The 24,132-nt window shown below is 49.0% G+C and overlaps 1 protein-coding gene across 1 annotated transcript in view; it reads right to left on the bottom strand.

Moving 5' to 3' along the window:
* Positions 1–10,993: 10,993 nt before the first annotated feature.
* LOC119974297 (E3 ubiquitin-protein ligase TRIM39-like) overlaps positions 10,994–24,132 on the bottom strand; it is a 99,689-nt gene continuing 86,550 nt past the window's right edge. Inside the window, exon 10 of the mRNA XM_038813069.1 lies at positions 10,994–11,970. Coding sequence (XP_038668997.1) covers positions 11,450–11,970 — 521 coding nt within the window. The 3' untranslated portion in view covers positions 10,994–11,449. The remainder of the gene's footprint in view (positions 11,971–24,132) is intronic.

The raw sequence follows: 24,132 nt of genomic DNA, 5'->3' as shown, positions 1-24,132 counted from the left end.
GCAGGCTGGGAGGGCCGAAGGGCCTGTTCTGTGCTGGAATTGTCTTTTTTGTTTTATGTCTTTGTTTTTGTGTAGTTGTCTGCCGTGTGTGAGATATGATGTTTGTGTGATTATGTGTGGTTATGAGATGGATCTGTGTTTCTGTGTATGTTTGTCTGAGTGCGTGTGAGTGTGATTACGGATGTGTTGTTTGAAAGTGTGTGACTTTCTGACAGCACATTTGTTGTGTGATTGTAATTGCATGTGAACGTCTCTGTGATATCAGCGAGGTTCAGACTTCAAAATAGAAACATTTTTGAACTACAACTTTTGAACAGAATCATGTAACCCCTGTGCAATCCGAAGGGAAAGAGTTTCTAAAATAACTGAGGTAACATTCAGCCTTTATGTGTACATTTTATGTTGGGAACAGAGCCCATGTTAAAAATTCAGAGTTCACACTTAATCTTCGCGTCTAACATTCGCTGATGATTGACTTGGCAAGGTTATACGGACAGAGCCTTGGATTCGAACTCACCTGCTCCCTCTGCATTGCCGATATAAATATGACTGCAGGCCAAGAGCTGCAAAGTGGGAGTGGTGTGTAAAGCACTCCTTGCCTCGTACAGCACAGATAAAAGCTGAATAAATGCTATGAAGATGTAAAAGATACATTGCTGGATTGTAAGCTTTGGGATTCTCCGTTACCCCCGGTAGCTGTAGAATTTTCCAATGGCATGGTCTGCCGACAACGAGAAACCCTTTCGTTCGCTGGAGAGATGCAGAATCCCGTGGGAACGGTTTTGCGTTCGGACGGAGAATCCCGCCCAATCGTGCAGGCACTAACACTGCTGCCTCACAGTGCCAGGGAGCATGAATTGCTTCCGACCTCAGGCGACTGTCCGTATGGATTTTGAATATTCATACGCATGTCTTCTTGCGTTTCTTCAAGGTCCTCATTGCTAGATTTTCTGAACAACGTCCCCCCCCCCCCCCCATGCCGAATCGTATTTGGCGACGGGGCGGAGAATCCGTTGTAACAGGAATGGGTACTGGCACCGGGGTCGCAATTTCCACGCACCCAAAATTCGGCATAAACGTGCAATATGCCACGCGGAGTATCCACTGCCTCAAGTCATTCTCTGAGCTCCGCCCCGTGATGCTCCAAACCCGAGCACCCACATTCCAGATGGCGTGGGACTTGTTGGTCCAACCGTCTGCGATTCTCGCGTGGCAGCAGCGGACTAATCCTTGTCGCCGCAGTCGGGGGAGGGCAGATTAGCGCGCAGAGGGGGGATTATTCGGGGCTGGGGGAAAGGTTGTGTTTGCGGTGCGGGTGCACGAGTGGCCACTGCGAGGTACTATTTCGCTGGTTCAGGTCAGCGGGCTGCGTCCGCCATGGAGCATTGCGCGGCTGTTGGAGCCGCTACCGTGTGAATGTGTTGCCTCTGACCCGCTAGCTGCGAGCTCTCTGATGGCTGCCTAATAACCAGCAGCAAAACTAGGAATCTGCCGCCTTTTAAAAGATCACTGTTTCCCGACGGCGTTGGAACTTTGTCCTGAAAACGGAGAATCCAGCCCCAGGTTTCCGTTCACAGTTCAACGATGTGCCGATTATTATGTGGATTGGTTTTGACAAGTTGTCCCTTCGGGATTTGTTGCAGGAAGGGGGTGGGAATGGGTCTGTGTGGGGTGTAGTTTTGGAGGTCCCCGCAGGCTTGACCGGCCTTCTCCACTGTGAGGCTTCTGTGATAAATTATGTCCCTTGCAATATTTTGTCTGCAACATGCAAAGAATCCCTGTACGGAACTGAGAATGATTCACAAATGTTTTTTTTTTAAGACCATTGCAAAGATGGGATTCTGCATTGGCATACTCGGAAATCAAAACATGCAATTGGGCAGAAAATGCAATTGGGCGGAGAGTAGGATCCAACGCTAAAATCGCAGAGGGCGCCAGTTGATGCTTAATTTCAGTTCTGTGTCGCCTCGACAGAGGCGCTAATGCATTCCGGAATGCACGGACAGAAAACACTGTTTAAATTTAGTTCATACGCCTGACCCGTTTCTCTCTGGGGGGCCTCCGCAATTGCGATTTTAAAAATCGTGTAACCAGCATTGTGGCTGATAGGGTATGGCTAGTCTGCAACATTCTCATTCTTTTTTCAGTCATGCGACTGGCCAGAGGGCTTCAGCCAGGCCGGAGGGAGTGGAGGGGCGTGGCCTGACGGTGGCCTGTCGGGTCGGGGTGAACGGGCATTGAACACTATTGCCGCGGTCTGAAAGGCAGCCATGCGTGAACTTTCTTCCACAGATCTTATCGGATGTCCCACCTTCGGTGACCTCTGGACCCCGCCGTCCCATCAGCAGATGGCTACCCTCCAGTGCAACCAGTGCCATCTTGTTGGCTGGGATGAATATCTGTTGGGATGTAATGTGTGGGTGCGGCTGCAGATTGTGGTTCACGTGATGCAGTGCTAACACCTCCAAAGTCGCTGCATTGGTCGCAGCTGAAACGTCAGGTTTGCTGACGTCGAACTCCACATATCCCTCACAATTCTCTGCCATTGGGATTCTCTAATTTGCGGTAGTCCGAGTGTTTCCCGATGGCGTTGGCCTACGCCACAATGGGGAACCCCAGCGTCCATCAGGCAAAAAAGACTCCCGACACATCAGAAATCTGGTGCAGGCGGGATGGAGAACCAGCCCATATCTCAGTAATGTTGAATCCAGCCGAACGTCTGGACAATGTCTGACAGAGAATTCCAGAGTGCAGAAATATCTCAACGTAACTCTCTTCCCAACGGATATCCGTGGTGTTTAACAATTGGAAAATCGGCACTGCACTTGCACCATTCTGGTGCAGGGGCTAGCAGCGGAACATGTGGAAGAAGGGAGAAGACCGGTAGGCGCCACAGTTCGCTGTTACTGGGCGCAGTTGGCAGAGGCCGTCAGCATGATGGCACAGTGAGCATTGTCGTTGGACCAGGATCGTGTACAGGAAATAAAACTGCACGACCTCCTTAGGGCGGCCAGGGCGAATTAGCAACCCGTATCCCGGGACATGTCTCACCTCCCATACACCCGTAACTCAGCCCCTCCCTCCCAAGCCTGTCCCTATGCCAGCCCCAATGCCTGCCAGCATGCTCGGGTGCCCTGGCCACTAGGCCACCAGCTACTCAAACCCTGGAATGCATGCGTCGCTCCAGCTATATGTATGTGAATATGTATGTAACCTCACCACCACCAAGGCTAAGGCCGCGCAAAACCGACGGAAACGGGAGAAGACGGGAGGGGAACGAGCACACCTACAGCACCCTTCCACATTGCCCAAGCGACAGCACCGATGATCCCGGCGGCCAAGAGGAAAGAGAGATCGCTGGAGCGGAGGTTCGGACATGGGTGAGGACGTAGCGAATCCGCTGAGTTTGGTTCACTATGACAGTGTGTCGAGATCCCCCTCTCACCAACAATTCGCTGACCCCCACACTCCCCTCAACACCTCAACCCCAGACACCCGATCCACACACAGTCCTCACCCCCTCAACACCATACCACCATCAAACCGCAAACCACCTTCACCACCCTCACACCTCACCAGTATTCCAACGCCCCCCACCCAACACGGCTCCATCAGGCCCGCTGTCTAATCATAAAGGCCATCTGATCTTGCAGGACATGCAAGTGATGGCGGGTGCATCCGGGCCACGAACCCCAGATGGTGTCAGAGTCGGTGCCTCCCAGACATCTGACTACTGACGGGGAGATTAGCTCAGACAGGAATTCACCTGTGTACAGGCGCAGCAGGTGGTCCCGACCAACCCTGGCACCCAGGCCAAAACTACATGAGTGGAGTCTGCTGTGGAGGCTCTTAGGCCAACGGTTTAGGCTCTGGATCAGCATATCCATGGCCTTGGCCATTCTGTGCAGGCGTTTGCCGAGGCCCAGGAGAGGGCGGCCCTCTCACAGCAGCCACGGGTCAAAGCCACGTGGCCTTTCCTGCAGCGATCCTCAGCTTGGCACAGTCACAGCGGGCCATTGCTGGGAACATGGCCAGCATTGTCCTGGCGCTCGCCAGAGTGGCGGAGAGATTGAGTGAAGTGGCCCAGTCCCATAGCGAGGTGGCCCAGTCCAAGAGAGTGCTGCCCCAGTCGCTGGCTGATGTGATGCAGGCAACGAGGGTAGTGGCACATTCAAGCTTGATGTGGTGCAATCCCAGACAGAGATGGTCCACTCCTTCCCTCCATAGACGGGAGCGTGCTGACCCTGTTCAAGGCCGAAGCAGGCCTGTCAGGGTCAGTTGGCGGCTAACCTCAGGGGATGGATTTGCACGCATGTCTGTCCCATGACGTAGCCAGGGGAGTATCGTGCATCCCGAGGGAGGAGGAGGTGATGGGGCCTGTGTCGGTGACTCCCGTGTCGGAGATTTTGGAACGCCGCAGCATCTCGGACCACCCCCCCCCCTTCTTGTCCCTGGGGTATCAGGTGGGTAGCGGACAGACCAATGCGGAGACACGCTGCCTGAGATGCATGAGCACTGTTAGTGAACGTGAGGCCAGAAAGTTAGACACCAGTTACGTTGGCACGGATGCAGAGCACAGCTTAATTATCGGGTCTATCGCACACATCTGTCAGTATTCGATGACAATAAACACTTATTACCAACGTTATCACCTGCGTCGGTGTGCTCTCTGATAGGTCAGAGGGGTGAGCTGGTCCTGGCTGGCCAAGGAGAGGAGACGGGGACTGATGCAGGCCAATTAGGTGGACAGCGATCCCCCCTTCCCCACGGTCTGACCCCGACCGTGCTCACAACACCACTGCAGGGAGTGGGTGCGACCTTCAGGTGTAAAGGCCTGCGAGCATGCAGGGGTCACCCAAGTGAACGTTGCGACCTACGGCATGAGTCGCACGTTGTCCTACAATGCGGAGCTCCAGAGCACACAGCAGCGCATGTTCTCATGATCCTCCATGCAATGGACCGGATTCGCTATTACTGCCGACCCATGGCCTCAACCTCGTAGTGCTGCCTGCATGTAGAACTACGGAGGTACAAGCGGGGAATATTGGTGGGTCGGAAAGTGACAGGGTGTATGTTTGAAATGTGGTGTCCGTACCGCTAGACAGCCCCCTTCCAGTCACCAAGTCGGTGAATCTGAAGGCGACCAGACAGTCCAGTTAACCTTGGGACTGGCACACACATCGTGAAGCCTCCCGAAGCTGCCCAGGCTCATGTCCTGCTCATCAACCTCTCCCCCGCCGCCTCGTCGCAGGACGAGTCCTCCCCTTACTCTTCAGCCTCCTTCTACACCACATCGTTCCTCTGCTGCACAATGTTGTGGAGAATGCCGCAGGCTGCCATATTGTGGTACTGGGGGGTCCCTCCAGAGCGGTCCAGGCACCGGAACCGCAACCTCAGGAGTCTGAAGTACCTTTCGATCTCACTCCTGGTCGCTCTTTGGTTGTCATTCCTGCGGGTCTCCGGATTGATCTGTGGCCTCCGGATAGGTGTCATCATCCACGACCGCAGCGAGTAAAACCTGCCAGCCAACAGCCAACCCCTCAGCCCGTCGAACATGTCAGGTATCGTTGACTGTGCCAGGAAGAACGGGCGACACGGTAGCGTAGTCGTTAGTTGCTTCACAGCTCCACTGTTCGAATCCCAGACCCAGGTTACTGTCTGTGCGGAGTCTGCAAGGTGCATTGGCCTTTGTAATTTGCCCTTAGTGTCCAATCAGATGATTGGGTGGGCTGACTGGGTTACGTGGATAGGATAGAGGTGTGGGCTGACGGAGGTGCTGTTACCAACGCCAGATGCAGGCTCAATGGACCGAATGGCCTCCTTCTGCACTATAAATTAATTTGATTCTATGATTCTATAAAGGAATCGTGCATACTGCCCGGGTATCGTAGACAGAGGTCTACGTTACGCAGCTGATGGTCACAAACCAGCTGGGCGTTCATTGAATGGTAACAATGCCGGTTTATGTTTTGCCGCCTGTTAACCATATTTGCCCGTAGCTATCTATCTATTGCCTTGTGTGCCCAGGTTATCATGGTCTTGGCGTCGAACCCCACAGCCCGGGCACCATGATGGGCTTGGTCAATACCAAAAGTAATTTATTGATGCGCCAGGGAATATAGGGCTGCTGTGACAGCGCAGTTGTACCTGTGCACCGAGGCCTGTGCGATCCCGCACAGGTCACTAGTTGGTGCCTGGAAGGAACCCACGGCATTGACGTTCAGGGCGACTTTGACCTTTCCGGGCAACGGGAGCGCACCTCCCCCCCCAAAATATCGTCTTGCCAAGTGTGCAATCATATGCCAGGTGTGTTACACTGTCTCTCGACTCAGCCGGAGTCTTCGAAGGCATGAGCGATATGGCAGGTCCTCGAATGCCTCCTTCCCAGCTCCACCTCCTCCGCCTATTGAGTGAGCAGCCTTGCATCCTGTGCGGCTGCCACCTGCCACCTGCCCCACTGCAGCCCTCTCCGCTGCTACCTGCTCTGCTGCTGCAGCTTCCCCGTCACCTCAAAGTGGCTGCCGCCCATATGGCCGCAGGGCATCCCTCAGAGCTGCGGCTGACAACTACAACGGCAACCACGGCTGGTCGAACTCCAAAAGTTCTCTGCAGGTGTGAAAGTCCAACATGTTCGCAAGATGCATACTCCTGTGGGCAGCCAGGTTCAATGGGCGACACGATTGCCACGTTTCACAGTACGGGCTGCGTCCCCGCATGTGCCCCACCACAGCTTCACTGCTGCCATGTCGGTGGCCAGCACGCTGGAAGACTCCAGCATTGTGCGTTTCCCTGATGCCAAGGACATCGTTGGGTATCACTGCCATCGCTGGGAGTGACCGTATGTGTGGTCCTGGGTTGGCGGCGGCCGCTAGGGCCGAAGTTTGGGAATGAAGGGGATGCCATATTACCTGGGGGTAAGATGCGTGGGTGGATGCACCCATAAGGCCGGAGTCAATGTGTAGAACCAAGGCCGTGTATCTGCTCAGGACATTGACCAGCGTGATGGCGGTCGGTGCCTCAGCATCACCCCAGTCCACTGGGGCATTCTGCCAGTTCACTCAGCCTGTCCCTCTCCTCCACCGGCCCTGGAAGGCCACGCCCCCATCAACCAACACTGTCAGCGTCCAGGCCGGCAACCCGCAGTCTCTGCTCACCATACCTTACCTCTTCTCCTCTCTCTCTCAGCAGCCGCCACGCCAGGTACACTATTTTTGAAACCACAAGTGAACCAGTCATCTTGGACTCGGCACATCGGAGATGGAGAATCGCGGAGGCCTCGAAGAATAACAGGTCAGGCCCGCTAATGGCATGCATGCGCCAATTCAACGCTGTGCGTTTACCGTTGCATTTACCCCTCCCTCCCTCCTCCACCCAACCAACAACTGCCACTTTGATTTTTCATTCCTCCTTCTTCTGCTTTGGGATTATATGCAACCCACCCACACACCACATTGGACAGCGAATGCAATCTAATTTCGCTTTCCTTCTGTATAGTAATCTAATGGGACTTCAGCTAAGGCGCGGAAAGTTGCTGCACAGACCGTGGGGTTCAAAGGCCTTTTTCATCCAGAGCTCTAAAATTAATTAATTGCTTCTTTACGCACTCAAGGTATAATCGTGAATATTTTCACCTACAAAACATAATACTTTAAAAACCAGGCTTGTTACATATGTATTCGTTTCAACGGGACAAAATTGGAATTCCAGTATTAAGTGTCACGGCACGGTGGCATAGTGGTTAGCACGTCTGCCTCGCAATGCCAGATACTCGGGTTCAGTTCCAACTTTGCGTCACTGTCTGTGTGGTGATTTCATTTTTTCCTCATGTCTACTGATTTTTCTCTGGGAGCACTAGTTTTTTCCCCCATAGTTAAAACAGGTATAGCTTCGGTGATTGAGCATGCATTGATATGTGCAGATTAAGGGGTTCCATGCCTTGAGTGGGCAACTGGGCCGAGGTAGAATGCCCTTTCAGCGAGACTCGGCAATCTCTAGTGGCCAGTTTGCCTCCTTCCGTCGTGTCGTAATTCCATGCATTCAAACTAAGGGAACTGTTCCCTATTTCCCCTATGCAGGATCAAATATTTGAGCGGGGTTCTCCATCGTTCGACGGGGTATTCAGGAAGCACGATAGCCCAGAGAATCGCGGACGGTCGGGATTCATGCCTAATATCAGCTCTGAATCGTCTCAGTGTGAATGTCTTGCACCGGAAAAATGTGCAAATTCTCCATTTCCCGACGCCCATGCCGTAATCGGTGATCGTGCAGAGAATCCATTCTGTCTCCAAAATTTTGCCCGGCACCAGTTTGACGCCGACCATCCTTGCTCCGCCACCAATAGATGAGTTCCGACCACGCGGTTCACGTATGTTCTGAAGTGGTGTGGGCACTGGATGCCCAGACGGTGGCCCGTGGCATCGCCTATGATGAGTCGGTTCCACGCACGGCAAGCGCCATGTTATATGGCACGACCGCCCCAGTATGTTGACATGCGCAGGTGCGGCTACGGACTCGGCCATTCTTCAGCTGTTTTAGGTTTCGGAGGCCGGGTTCACTCGGAGCCGCTGCTAGCCCAATACTGGTTCTGGAATACGTGAGGGATTGCCCGCCATTTGTCGGTTTCAGTTGGAACGTAGCCGCTGAAACAGAAAATCCAACTCAATATGTTTCAGAGCATTTGTACAGTCAGCACCATTCGCATCTCATTATCGTTCCGACTCTGTATACTTCGGGGCCTCCGCGATGCTCTTCCTCTATTAGGGAGAATTCCCGATGGAAATATTCACTGCCGCTTTGAAACAAATGTGAAACTGGAGCCGTAATTAAGGAGGGAAAGAGATGAAGTATGGAAAGCGTCCAACATCGCCATAATTGGCTGACAGACAGGCCGCTTCCGGGGGTGGCGGTGCTCCTGCGAAGGCCAAGGGTAGTAGTGAGGTGTGGGGAGGAGGTGGCCTGTGGGGTCGGGATTGACGCGCACGAACCACCATTGCACCAGCTTGCAAGGCACCCATATGGCTATGTCCGCTGCTCGCTTCCGACAGTAAACCTCGGGCCGCAGGTCGTATGAACACGTCGCCAAGCTACCCGCTTCGGTACCCTCTGGCCCCAGCAAACCCTTCAGCGGGAAGTGCACGCTCCAGCGCAAGGACTGCAATCTTCTGGGCTGGTATGAGTGAGGGTGGAGAGCAAGTGTGCATATGCTGCAGCAGCTTGTCAGCCTCCTGAGTATGAATCACGCACCCAGCGGACCCCGCACAGTTTTGCATTAAAATCGATCATGTTCCAGTGGCCCTGTTACTAGCCCATCCATGGTCATCGAATGGGCCCAGATGCGACTCCAGTTTTGCTGTCGTAAAATTCGACGAATGCTGCCCCGACGTCAGAACTTAATCTTAGGAACGGAGAATCGGGCTCTTTTATGAAATCCAATTGGCTCTTTCTGTTTCAAATCGGCTGATCCGCTTATAACCATTGCAATTGACTTTCGATTTTTCTTAAAGCCCATATAACACAATTGAAGAAAATGTTGAAAATATTCAACAATATCACCACATATTACCTCAACACAACACCATTTCTTATTTTACGTTTTCCTATATGTGTACACCCTTTCTCGTAGTATTACTCCATAACTGTCGTGAGGTTAATATCTTTGGTACCGGAAATGGAATGCAATATTGAACCAGCTTGTGATGTTGTCAACAGTTTCGAGTTTCCTGTCTGCATTATGATTCATTGTTGCCGCATCCCAATGCACTGCAGCAGCAGCGTGCCAAGTTTAAAGGTCTGAAACCCTATGTTGTCATAGTGCGCTGGCAGATTGCGTCTTCTGCTGCAAACAAATTTATTAATTGCACTATGTGCTCGTGTTAGCAATCATAATTTTAATTAATATTGTTGTTCTTTTTGTTCCTGTTCTATTTTGTTATTTTTGATATATTTCCTTGATTTTCCGCATGGTCAGACCGCGTTGACACCAATTATTACAGCATATAGTGATATCCTTTTCGACCTTAAAGTATTTTGCTACTGTTAACTGTGTAGCTTTACCTTATACGTGTTTCTTCATTTTAATGAAAAACGATGATACTTAATGTGCTTGTCTGGGATTTAGTTATAAAGTGGGAGAGCATTTGCCTAAACCAGGAAAACAGAAAATAATATATGAGATTAAAGACGGATGCAAGCGAAATTGCTTTAACTGCTTGGGAGTCTCTCAACGCATGGAGCGTGCATGCTTCTTTAAAGCTTAATAATGATTAACGCTGTTGGTTATTCATAAAATGAGAACAATTGCTTGATGGGCAAGTTATATTATCTGTGCTGGTGATAATGATATGCGAATGATGCTGACTGGACAAACGCTCTGAAACATATTGAGTTGGATTTTCTGTTTCAGCGGCTTCGTTCCAACTGAAACCGACAAATGGCGGGCAAACCCTCACATATTCCAGAACCAGTATTTTAAATCGCTCGCAAATTTTAAATCGCTCGCAAATCCGATGCCCGTTGTAAACGCTTGGAATTTAATACGCGTGTGTTATGGAAGCTTGCCAATTGCTGTTGGTTTCGATACATTATTGTGTTCCCAAGATAATGGTAAGATTATCCCAAGACGCATTTATTGTCAGACTGTCCTTTACTTAATTACGCACAGAAGCTTTAACTGCTTGGGAGTCTCTCAGCGCATGGAGCGTGCATGCTTCTTTAAAGCTTAATAATGATTAACGCTGTTGGTTATTCATAAAATGAGAACAATTGCTTAATGGGCAAGTTATATTATCTGTGCTGGTGTTAAATGGGGTGCCATAGTAAAAACGAGATGCAACATAAAACTGATCACACTTTTTTTTTTACCTTTTATTAATTTCCTTTATTTGCGAAGCCAGACCAGATAAACAGCAAACAATGCACTATTGAAGCAGAATATGCAAAGCGATGCAAAATAGTCGCATTTTCAACAAAAATGCAAATTTCGTGATATGTTCTGGAGAGCTCATCATTGTGCTGCCGTGATTCGTTGAAGTCACGCTGGCAATGTAGCTGAATATTGTGTGGGCTTCTTGTGTGAGTTTCCCCCAGTTGCCTTTCAAGACCGTAAGTAAGGAAAGCAAACGTTTTGAAGAGGGAGGAGATTGAATGAAAGGGAACGGAGATTGTCGGGATATGGTGCTGTCAATGGATTCTAACGTGCAATTATGTAAAGTGTTAGCATAGAACGTTGAGTGAAAACGTGGTGTCTCTGGTGATGGAAATGCAGAGCTTCAATTTACCAACTTGCAACAGCAGCGAAATGTAAAAGGTAAACCCATCAGGACACTGGAATTGTTTGTTGGAAGGAGCGAGTAACAATCCAGTTTTGTTTTGAGGATGCAGTTTGCATGGCAATATGATCTCTCGTCCATGATATCTGTTTTCCTAGAAGTGTCGAAACTGGGATCTGTCGCTACATCACTGTCAGTGAGCCATCCTTCTCAGTGATAATCCAGAGTATGAAAACAGGATTAAGTTCACCACTGAATGTGTCAGTGATGGTGTGCAGGAGGCAGCTGTCACGAACATTGTAAAAAGACAACTTCCCCGCCTCATAGTCCAGGAACATTCCAATTGTGCTCACATCAAACAATACGAGAGAAGTGCCAAACGTTCTAACTCTAAAGTCCGTGTTTTTAATATTCCACAACATGAGAGTCCAAAAGCCCTTACTGGTTGAAGGCCTTCTCCACCTAGTCATGGGGGCATCGGGTTTTGCTATGCCTACACTCCATACTGTGCCCTTAGTCACCACGACCTCCCAGTAATGCTTGCCGGATGTGAAACGTTCAGAAGCTCTGATGGTCCAAGAGTCGTGGTACTTCTCGTCCTTCGTTGGCACTTTGCTCGCTTTGGGGTCCCACGACGTGTTTTTTCCATCTCCAGACACGCTGAACCGTGAATCAGACTTCTTAGCATCTAGATGTAGGTGGACTGTAACGAAACAACATGAGTTAATAACGAATCTCTCTTCCTTAATCTGATTGACCATCAGAAAATCGCTTGCACATTTGTATATTTTCCTCGAGCACCTCGTCCAAGTGACATTCCCATTTTCGCCACTAGAGGAATGGCATTCAGAGGGTGTGTGTTATTCACTTCACAATAACTAGAGGTGTAGTTGCAAGGTGGTTAACATTGTTGTTTCACAGCGCCAGGGTCCCAGGTTCGATTTCCAGCATGGGTCACTGTCTGTGCGGAGTCTGCATGTTCTCCCCGTATCTGTGCGGGTTCCCTCCGGATGCAGTGGTTTCCTCCCATAGGTCACGAATGACATGCTTGTTAGATAAAACTCTTCAGTGTATCTGAACAGGCGCCGCAGTCTGGAAACGAGGGGTTTTCCACAGTTAATTCATTACAGCGTGCTTGTGAGAATAATAAAGATTTATATTATTCATATCTATAGTCTTTCTAATTACGGCCATCCAATTGACATTTCAGGCATTGGGCAACCAGTGTACGTTTGTTGCAGTACGTAGATTTGAACAACAGAGTAAAAACCAGAGGGATTAGAAATATGAAATCGCAACACAAATTTCAGAAAAAATTCTTAGCTGATCATGCCTCATATGTAGAGACAAAATCAATTCGTCAACGTTCTTTTGAAATGACAACACCTTGACTTATTTGCTGTGCTTCGTTGATCTACTCTGCTGCCAAACCTTCCTGTAGCTCAACTGTTAACACATTTTGAAATCCGAGAGAGTTACTGATTCAACTGTCAAAATTGTAAATACAACTATCTGCCCTGGATCCTCTTAATGTTATCTCCCTGATGGAACCGGTTCCAATGGTAGAAACACAGCCACTACAGCTGCACAGGTCGATGCTGGTGCATTCACTCCATTCCTCCTATTTACGATATGTAACTAGAAACGCATTTCACTACATCAATTTGGAATCTTAGCAATTTGGAATATTTGAATTGCATTTATACGCATTTCGATCAATCATTTCAATTATTTATGGACAACACAGTCTCCACATTGGAACCATTGGCTGAATTACTGCTTTTGTGTTGAATTCAAAAAGTGATACATTGTCACATGTCAATTTCCTCATGGTCAATCCATAGGGTCTGTTCCCAAATAGAGAATTTTAAAAATATCATCGATATCTCTTGCGGTGCAGTTTCAGCAAGTCATTTGGATCACGAAACGTGCATTCCTCCATGAGTTTCATCTGAGCTGTTTCAGTCACCATAATTGGATGGATAGCATATCTCTTGCATCAAGGCCTTCCATCATAAATAACATAGAAGTTACAGTGCAGGAGGTCATCGTCCCACAGAGTCTGCACGGGTCCCAGGAAAGAGCACCCGACTTCAGCCCATGCCTCCACCCTCCCCCCGTTATCCAGTTGCCCACCTAACCTTTTTTTGTGGACAAAAGGCAATTTTTCATGGCCAATTCACCTAACCCTCACATATTTCGACGTTGAGATGAAAACAGACCACCGGGAGGAAACCATGCAGACACGAGAAGAACGTGCAGACTCCTCACAGACAGTGACCCAAGCCGTGAATCGAACGTGGGGGACACTGGGGCCGTGAACCAACTGTGAAAACCACGGTACCACAATCAGTTGAAATAATCTTGGGTGGCCACATTGTGAGCGTATAAACCCCGTCCACAATGCAATTCTGCAACCAACGTACAGAAGTGACAGTGCTCTATTCTGATATTGGTGGTTGCCATTCACTTTTTGCCGTCAGCAGCGTAGCTTCGCTATTTGGTCTAGTTGGTTAAATGGGAAATGCCACTGACCAGCGGTCCAAACTTCAATACTGCCACCAAAGAGCTGGGCGAGGCTGAAAAACAGGCGGCTGCGGGAGCGGAGAATGCAGTCCATATCTTCTCAGTGCACCGATTCCCTCTGAAGAACGGTGGCAGAGACTGTCCTTACTGGTTCGGATTCGACCGTTAACTCTGAAAAACGCTGCATCATTCCACTTTTTGCGGGAGTAAGAATTGAGAGGGGAGTCTGCTGATGTTTCGGTTCGTCTGGTTCAAATGCACCTACGGGCAGCTGTTTGCAATTTCAATTAAATGATTAATACCTGCACTTTAACCATAGAAGGAAGGCAAACAGATTGGCGGCCGAGAAGGTTATTCGGAACTTCATGTCCGCCGTACCAATCATTATGATGAAGACTGACCATCCAACTCAATAGTCTAATCCTGCTTTCCCCCATATTCTTTGTTCCCCTCCCCGTAACTACTATATGTAACTGCTTCTTGAAACTATCGAATATGTTTACAGTCAATTACTTCCTGTGGCTATGACTTTCAACAGCTCACCACTCTCTAGGTGAAGAAATATCTCACCATCACTGTCCTGAAAGGTCTATCCAGTATTCTCAAACTGTAACCCTTAGTTCTGGACCCAACCACCATCGGATCTACCATGTCCAGTCCTGTTCGAATTTTATAGGTTTCTAAGCGACACCCTTATCCTTCTGAGCTCTCCAGCGAATACAATGCCAACTGATTCGATCTGTCTCGCACATCAATCCTACCATCCTAGGAATCAGTCTGGGAAACTTTAGCTGCAATCTCTCCATAGCATGTACATCTTTTCTCAGAAAAGGAGACCAAAACTGCACACAATGCTCCAGGTATGACCTCAGTAAGGCCCTGTATATTTGCAGCAAAACATCACTGCGCTTTACTGGAATCTTCTCGCAATGAAGACGAGTGTACTGTTTCCCTGTTTTATCGCCTGCTCCACCTGTGTGTTTACCTTCAGCGATTTGTGTAAGAAGATTCCCAGGTCCCGTTGCACGGCCCTCTCTCCTACATTATGGCCATTCAGATAATAGTCTACCTTCTTGTTTTTGCTACCAAAGTGGATAATCTCGCATTTATCCAAATTATATTGCATCTGCCATTCATTCTGTGATTCACCAGTAATAGGACGTCTTCCATTGTTCAATTATGCATTTCTCTGTTGCTGACGGTAAGTGACCTACATGTGTCCTCACCAATCTGTATACTCTTCACTTGCCTGTAGAAACCATTACGGTGAATTTTTATATTACATGCAAGGCTACTTTCGTATTCTATTGTCCCTTCTTAATTCATTCATTTGCGCCTTCTTTGCTGATTCTGAACAGCTGCTAATCTTCAAACCTTTTGTATTTGTTTGCCAAATGTATGTTCCTTCCTTGGATCGAATACCATTCTTAATTTCCCTTGTAAGACATGTGTTGATAGTTAAATTCTTCACACGGTAGTCTAGCTCAATAAAATGAGAGATGGATTTGTAGGTATAGTACCATTTAATAATTAGAAACTTGCAAGGCTGGCTTACTCGTTGGACCTCAGAACACACACACAGCCGTCTTCTGGGAGCCCAGAGCAAGAGAGACCGAGTACAAAGGGTCTCTCCAGATATATTCAAATCACAGTAAGATTAACATATAAGCTTCCCATTGGTCATTCTATACACCTCCCGACCTAGCCATATACCCTGATGGGGTCACTTGGGTTTTCTCAATCCTGGGCCCTTGTTACCCAGCATCCTTTTCACATTCTCTCCATTAGTCTACCCTCCCCATTATCTAGCCAGGCTTTGCTAAACTCATTTGTTCTTTGTCTGTGAGCTCACTAGCATCGGTCAGACCCTATTATCTATATTGTTTTAACTAATAATACTATTTTATATCACATTCATTTGTTCAATTCCTCATTCCCTCCTTTTATAATTTCGTGATAACCTATTGGTTCAAATCGCAGTCACGGCCCCTCATCTAGGAACATTCGTCGCTGTATTTCTAATTCCTGTTGCAGCACCCCATCATCCACTGCATCCTCGTGGATCCGAACAGCCAAGCCTCTAGGGGCGGCTATCTGTTCCAGCGCATCCTGCATTTACCCATCACGCATTTAAGGATGGCCAGGCCCACAAAGATGCAGCCGAGTGCCACTGCTAGATACATGGCCATATTTATTAACCAATCCTTCCAACCTCCGAATCCCCAGCTACCTCAAAAGCCAGGGTCCTGCATAGCGTTCAGGTGGTCCCTTATGCGATCCATAAATGTAGTGATGCTAGCTGTTAAATCTTGAATTCCCATGACACAATTACCATGCACTATAGCGCATACCCCACCTTCACGGGCCAGAAGATAGTCAAGAGCATAACGGTTCTGCATGGCAATCAACCACAGTTGAGATAGTTCCTTTGATATTGCCCCGAGGGCCCCCAATGTCTCGTTTCCAAGGATGGTAAGGCCGCAAATAAAATAATTCATATCGTTGACCGCCAAGGAACCCCCCACACACCCCAGTGTCAAGGCGCTCAGAATTCCCCATCCGGCTGAGTGGCCCCCGTTGGGTGCTGGGACCTGAGGTTTCCTCAACGTTCGCAGAATTAGGCTGAGGCTGACGGCGCGCCAATCGATGGTGCAGTATCCACTCAGTGGGGCAGGGGACTGTGGTAGGGACTAGAGTCCCGATAGCAATTTGGCGGGGAAATTGGGGTTACAAACATTGGTCGCTGTGCCATTAAAGAAAAAGTAGTATCCTTGATCCGTGTACAGGCTAGCATCACAATCAGTATATTGGTTGGGCAGGGATCTCCAGTAGCCCATTTCATCCAGCTTTGGAACGCCCCACTCGGGCCTCCTAGCAATGCGGACGCCCTAGATCCAACAGTGATATGAGAGACATTCGCCCAGCCAGAAAGGAGCTGGAGGCCGGCGTTCAATGGAACGCAGGTGGTGTTATGACAGATGCATTGGCCAGACACCTGAGTGACGTGACACCTCCTATCCGTACAGGTGGGGAAAATACATGTTATATTCGTTTCCACCTCTACTAGCAAACACCCGTACCCCGGACTGCTGAAACAATTCTCAGACAACCGGGAATCTCTATTGGGAGTGAAGTGGCTAGGTATATACGCCCTCCACCATCGAAGCTTATCATGCTGAAAGTGGGAATTATTCCGAGGAAGGGAATAGCCGGTGGTGTGGAAGCTGGATCGTAAGGAAGAGTGATTAGTTCAGGCGGTGGCTCGGCACGCTGACAATTAACCACAGTTTGGGGAGTGCCCCAAACCGGTTAAACAGAAAATAACCTAGACACCGATACGGGGTTCGGGTAGCAGACTTACATATATAATTTACAGTGCAGAAGGAGGCCATTCGGCCCATCGAGTCTGCACCAGCTCCCGGAAAGAGCACCTTACCCAAGGTTAACATCTCCAACCTATCCCCATAACCCAGCAACCCCACCCACACTAAGGGCAATTCTGGACACTAAGGGGAATTTATCATGGCCAATCCACCTAACCTGCACATCTTTGGACTGTGGGAGGAAACCGGAGCACCCGGAGGAAACCCACATACACACGGGGAGGACGTGACAACCCGTCCCTGGCCATACAAGCGGTGGTAAATCTGGTAGTAGAGATTCATACTGCAAAAGTTACCACCCTCCCGAGTCCTAAATGAATCAAGTACATCCTCCGAGAACCTACGTTCTAGTTGTACCTCCCTCCTCATACGGCCCTTCCTCTGTCTAGTCCCTTTCTCTCTCACACAACCTCTTCCTACCCCCTCCTCACTGTCTGATTTTATTTCTAAGGCACCAAGGTGAACACATCCAAAATCAAATTTACATGTACTCCAAAAACAAGGCAATGTCCATGCAATAGTCCCTTACCATCGTCGGGACCGGTGCAATTGCTTCATGAGTCCTGCATGGTCCGTTAACCTGATGACCTTCCATGAGTCGATACCACGTCCTCGTATATGGGGGCAGCGGAGAACGTCACCTCTGCATAAGTGAAATGTTCTTGTAGTTTGGTTGGGGTTGCAGATGTAAATGATATTCCCCTGTTCCATTTCCGCCGCCCATGTCACTCCAAGCGAGGCGAGGTCGAAGATCACACAGCGGTGCGGAGCCACCATCATGCTTCACACCTGTAAAACAACGCTGGGGAATGGAGGTAAATTAGTGACCGACCTTTTTACAATTGTGGAGGTGGACCCAAGCACTCCGCCCCTCCACTTTGACTAGCAGTGGGGGTGGTAAGAAGAACTTGGAAGGACCCCTCCCATCGCGGCTCCAAACCTTTCCGAGTCCAATTTTTGACCATGACATAACTACCAGGCTGCACTGAAAGCAATCAGTGTGATGGGGAACGTGACGGTTGAGCTGCTCGAACCTGGCCGTGGAGCTCCTTGAGTACCTTAGTGAGGGCTAGAATAAGGTAGTAATTTCTTCAGTCATATGGTGAAACTGAACCAGGCTGGGAACATGCAGGTTCCAGGGAGTTCTAAGGCGCCTGCCATAAGGGATCTCGGCAGTGGAGAGCCGGGCCGATACCGCAGGTGTAACCCGCAGCTGGAAGAGGGCAAAGGGGAGCAACTTAAGCCAGGTCAGTCCCGTATCTGCTCTTAATTTAGCCAATTTAACTTTTGAGGGTCTGATTGTGTCTCTCAACCAACCCGCCTGCGGCCTGTGTGCACAGTGTAACTGCTGGCGTATGCCCAACTGGGAGCATAACTCCTTGTTAATCTGTCCAATAAAATGAGGCCCGTTATCAGAACTTAACTGGGCTGGTATGCCGTACTGGGGAATGATTTCCCGCATCAGAACTTTAACCACAGTAGCAGCTTTATTATCGGTAGTCGGATACGCCTCAACCCATCTGCTGCACACATCCACAATTACCAAAAGATATTCATAACATTGACACCTTTCCAACTCAATGTATCCATTTGGAGCGTCTCAAAGGGACCACTGGGCAATGGAGTTTGCCCCACCCCACAAGGGATACCTTTACCGGTGTTATATTGCTGACAAATCAAACACCGATTACTGACACTTTGGGCCAGCCCCTGCATTTTAGGGTGCCACGAAGTGTCCAGTAACAAATCACTAGTCCCACGCGCCCCACAGTGAGTTGCAAAGTGTACACATTCGATGACCCATAAAGCTAGCACATCAGACATTCAAGTCTGATGTGCTGGCGTGGCCCATAAAGAACAAACTGAATCATACAACCTAACCATTTCCACAATTGTTTATCACTCTCAGAAGCGTCCTCCTGTAACCTTATGACGTCTTGGATGGTTGGCATTGGCTTGTCAGAGGCAGATCTATTTACTGCAGAACGTTTAGTCTGACTCAATATTTTAGGCATCATCACTTGCTGAATTTGCGCGGCTGTCCGCGCTGCACATTCATTACCAACGTCAACCGGGATCTTACCGTTTGTATGGGCCGCGCATTTAATGACGGAAATCTGCGCGGGCATAAGGAGGGCGTGCAGAAGGTCATTAACTAAAGCCCGGTGGGATATATCCGTGCCTGCCGAGGTAAGGAATCCCCTATGCTTCCAGAGCTGTCCAAAGTCATGAACCATCCCAAAGGCGTATCGTGAGTCAGTGTAAATATTTACCCGGCGATCTGCACCAAGTATACATGCACGGGTAAGGACAAAAAGTTAGGCTTGTTGGGCTGCATAAGGGGTCTGAAAAGCGGCCGCTTCTAGGGTCAGGCCAGCCTGATCCACGAGTGCGTAACCGGACAGTCTCCGGCCAGTGGGGTTATTAATGCACTGCCATCAACATACATAATCATGTCAGGTTGATCTAATGGAATATCGCTCAGATTTTCCTTTATTGTGGTAGCTTCCTGAATCAAGGATAAACAGTCGAGGCCAGGTGTCTCTTCATGGCCAGGGGGGCCGCTAAGAAAATAGGCTGGATTTATAGTTGTACAATATTTAGATGCCAGACCTGGATTGTTTAAAAGGTACATTTCATACCTCTTCTGACGAGCTGCGGTGAGATGCTGAGTCTGCAGTTGTCCCAACAGTGTGATGACCATGTGGGAGCTGTACACCGTAACGTCCTGTTGGAGAGTTATATTGGCAGCAACCTTCAAACTATTGTACATCGCTGCCAGGATCTGGGTGCAAACAGGGTGGCCCAACGCCACTGGATCAAGTTTGGAAGAGTAGTATGCCACAGGCCGGTGCTTATCCCCATGTTGCTGGGTGAGTACCGCTGTTGAACATCCTTCTGGAACAGTACAATACATCTGGAACGGTCCGGTCGTACAGGGGCCTGCCGAGTGCCGGTGCTTGTAGCAAGGCCTGCCTCAGGCAACCGGAAGGCTTCGAGTGCCTCGGTGGTGAGAGTAAAATCCCCCATTCGCTCGTGTAAGGCGTCAGCAGCTTTGTATAGACAGCTATGTTTGGTATCCACTGCCAACAATAATTCACAATACACAGCCAATGACGGACCTCCTTGGCTATGGTAGGGGCGGGGAACTGATATATGGGTTCAAGCATACTGGGTTCAAAACTTCTGTGTGTGGCTGTAAGAAAAAAACCCTGATAGCTTGACCTTTGTCTGAGCCACCAGGACATTTGATTGTGAAAGGACGAGGCTAGGTGGTTTAATAACTGGATCACATCATCCCTGTGACTGGGCTCATGGGGACTCGCTACCAATAGGTCCTCTACATACTGAACTAGAGTGGAACTATGCTCCAATGTCAAGGCCTGGAGTTGGGTCTGCAGACATCTGGAGAAGAGCGTTGGGGACTTGATGAACCCCTGAGGCAGTCGGGTCCAGGTATACTGCTGTCCATTATAAATGAATGCGAACAAATATTGACTTTCAGATGCGAGCGGAAGGGCAAAGAAAGCGTGCTGGAGGTCAACTATAGCGAAGAGCTGGGCTCGAGCTGGAATTTGAGCCAGTATGTGGGCGGGATTAGGGACGAGAGCATGTAACAGCTGCGCGATGGCATTGATTGAACGTAAATCCTGTACTAAACGGTACTGGTCTGGTTTGCCTGGTTTTGGTACAGCAAGTATTGTGGTGTTACATTCTGATTGGCAAGGGACCAGAATACACTGTTGCAACAGTTCCCTGATTACTTTTTTCTATAGACGGGGCCGCTTGGGGTTTCAGGGGGTATTGCCGAATGGAAGGCATTGTTACATTGTCCTTATTCGGTACCTTAATAGGTGTAACATTTGTCTGTCCCACTTGTGATGGGCATTCTGCCCAGACCTGTGGGTCGACATATTCCAAAACGTCACGTCCAAGATGATGCTGAAATCGAGTGTTAATAGTTTCAGGGAGCTCCAAATATTTTATGGAAGTGTCGTCTGGCATGACTTCAAGTGTGTACCCCGTTGAAAATGAAAATGAAAAATGAAAATCGCTTATTGTCACGAGTAGGCTTCAATGAAGTTACTGTGAAAAGACCCTAGTCGCCACATTCCGCCGCCTGTCCGGGGAGGCTGATACGGGAATCGAACCGTGCTGCTGGCCTGCTTGGTCTGCTTTTAAAGCCAGCGATTTAGCCCAGTGAGCTAAATCAGCCCCTAAATAAATTGAGTAGCCTATTCTTTTTCTTTTCCAATTAAGGGACAGATTAGCGTGACCAATCCACCTAACCAGCACATCTTTAGATTGTGGGGGTGAAACCCACGCAGACATGGAGAGAATGTTCAAACTCCACATGGACAGTGATGCAGGGCTGGGATTTGAACACAGGTCCTCAGCGCCACAGTCCCAGTGCTAACCACTGCACCACATGCCACCCTGTTGGATCTGAATGATCCACTGCCCTCCTTAGCATAGGCCCCAAATCCTTGGCTTGGTATTGGTCTTGGACTTGACGTGTAATGTGAGGGCCTACAGAAGCTTACTGTAGCCATAAATGTGGTGTTATTGTAACAAAATCGGCTGTACCTTCTTTTCCCGTGACTGTGGCTGTAATCTTGACCGGTCATTCGGTCCCAATTAACGGCTGGTATTTGTCCTCCAACTCCCTGTTCTGTCCGGTTCTATCATAGGCCAGTGTAACGTAGCACAGTGAATGTTCAATATCTAACGCCCACCACTGTGGCGTGACAGAAATATAGCACTGTTGTCTCGTCATCCATGATTGAACCGTTACCCCTTCATCCCCACACTCGAGCTGTAGGTGGAAGATACACAGTAAATCTCTGGCCAACAAGTTACAGTCCAATCCAGTAGTCACCACAAACCGATGATCTGTAGACTTATACTCACGAGTGACTACCACAGGTTTATAAATAGGATACTCACACACCTGTCCTTGGAACCCCGACAAATGCTGGGTGCGGTCTGATAGTGGTAGTTGAAGTGCTGATTGCACTGAAGACATGGCTGCTCCAGTGTCGATTACAAATGGGTGATGTTGATCTCCTATCTGCAGAGAGATAAGAGGTCCCCTGTCCGATGGCAGTGTCCGTATGACTAAATTAGCGAGTCAATCTTGTGTTGGGAAAGGGTTTGCCTGGGAGAAGCCGGTGTACCTCGTCTGTCCTCCCCTTTGTGGGTACCCCCTTCTTTGAATCGGGTAGTCTCCTCCTGCTGGCTGTCTTTTAAAAGGGCATTCCTGATGCCAGTGATCTGCACGGTCACAATTAAATGCATTGTTCCCTCTATATCTGCCCCGTCCACTTTTCCCGGTAGACTAATGACCCCTCAGAGGGGGCGGCAGTTGTAAAACTGTTGGTGCATACGGTGGGCCATACATAGGCGCTACGGGTCCATTCGGGTGTGTTTGATATCCTCCACCGTGTTGATCCACCCACCCAAGATCGCAGTATTAGGGTACCAGCTGGTAAGCCACTGTATCTGCCGCTGGTTGGGTCTCAGATCATCCTTTTCCATCACGTACTCAGTCTTAATCTTTGTAACGGAGCCTCCTTACTGGCCTACACCCTCCTTCCAATAAAATCTGACTGCCCGGGCCATCTGGGAAGGGTCGTTCTCTGTCCAATTCATGTTATTACATTTCACGGCAGTAGCCACAGAAGGTGGTAGGCAATGCATTAACATAGCACAGTACTGAGGGGAATTCTGGACATTTTGATACAGCAAGTCGCCTGACTGCGCACGGTAGAGTTCATTAAAGCATTCCAGAAATTCCTCTGGCTCCTCAGTCTTTTTAGGTTTGAGGTCTAAGATAACAGAGATGTTTATGGGCTTTTGAAACGTGGCATTCAACGCATTCAGGATCTGTCTGTCTATCACCGTCCAAGGCATGGGTTTGCTGGAGTGTGGCGTGGCTAGCATAATTTAAATGGTTAAGGTGACTGCGGTATTCTGCTGGGTTTAAAACCTGGTGGACGAGGTCCCAGAGGTCCCGTGAATCAGCGTGATAGACCGAGATGGTGGTTCTCAGATAGTCCACGAAAGCAGCAGGAGATGTCTTCCTGTCAGGGATTGAAGCCAGAATAGCCATCATCTCACTGGGTCTCCATGGAAAATAAATACCTACAGTGGGTTGGGCGGCGGCTGTCGCAGCGTCAGGATTCGGTACTTCCTAACCGGCAACTGGATCAGAGTCTCACTAGGGGGCGCTTTAGCGGATTCCTCTGGCTCCTCAGAGAGTTCAATGTCTTTCCCTTCCACTAGGGTGAGCTCCGACCCTTCAGAACCATCCCCGCCCCTTTTCGTTGTTCCAACATTTGTCTGTCTCGAGACATCGGCCTTATGGGTAATTGTTGCAGTATAGGATCAGACCCTTCTCTTATTATCCGGGATCTGGTCCTAGAACTAACGGACTTGGGGAACCGAGCCCTTCTTTTCTAACCGCAACCAAAGGGACTGGAGAGGCTGGTATTATGTGAATCTGGGAAGGAGCAACTGGATATAAATTATGATGTCCTGGGGGCTCTGGAATTAATGCAGGCAATGTTACTGGTGCAGTGGGGACTCTACCCGAAATGGTCCAATTATCGAAGTCATCGCCTACCTCTGTCAATGCAAGTCCAGCTATTGAACTGCGTAGCCCATTTTTCTTACTCGAGTCTGCCCCAGTAGGTAGCTCACTCTCTTCAATGGCGCGTTTTTTGAATGCACACTCCTTTTTCAAGACCTCTAGAGTTTTCTGAGTCCCGCCTTCACTAATTGGAATCCCCATTTTAAGGGGATTGTCTTGCCAACTTGATAACATGATCTTATCCCTCTCCTCTTGACAATATTGTCTCCATAATCCAATCAACTCTTTCGCTCGGAGGCTTTGATATTTCTTCCAATTTTCACCCTCAATTTGTTTAATTAAGTCCAGAAATTTAGTGCCCCCT

The sequence above is a fragment of the Scyliorhinus canicula genome, chromosome 12 (genome assembly GCF_902713615.1).
Source record: "Scyliorhinus canicula chromosome 12, sScyCan1.1, whole genome shotgun sequence".
Classification (NCBI taxonomy): domain Eukaryota; kingdom Metazoa; phylum Chordata; class Chondrichthyes; order Carcharhiniformes; family Scyliorhinidae; genus Scyliorhinus; species Scyliorhinus canicula.
This window is presented reverse-complemented; position numbering and strand designations above follow the sequence as displayed.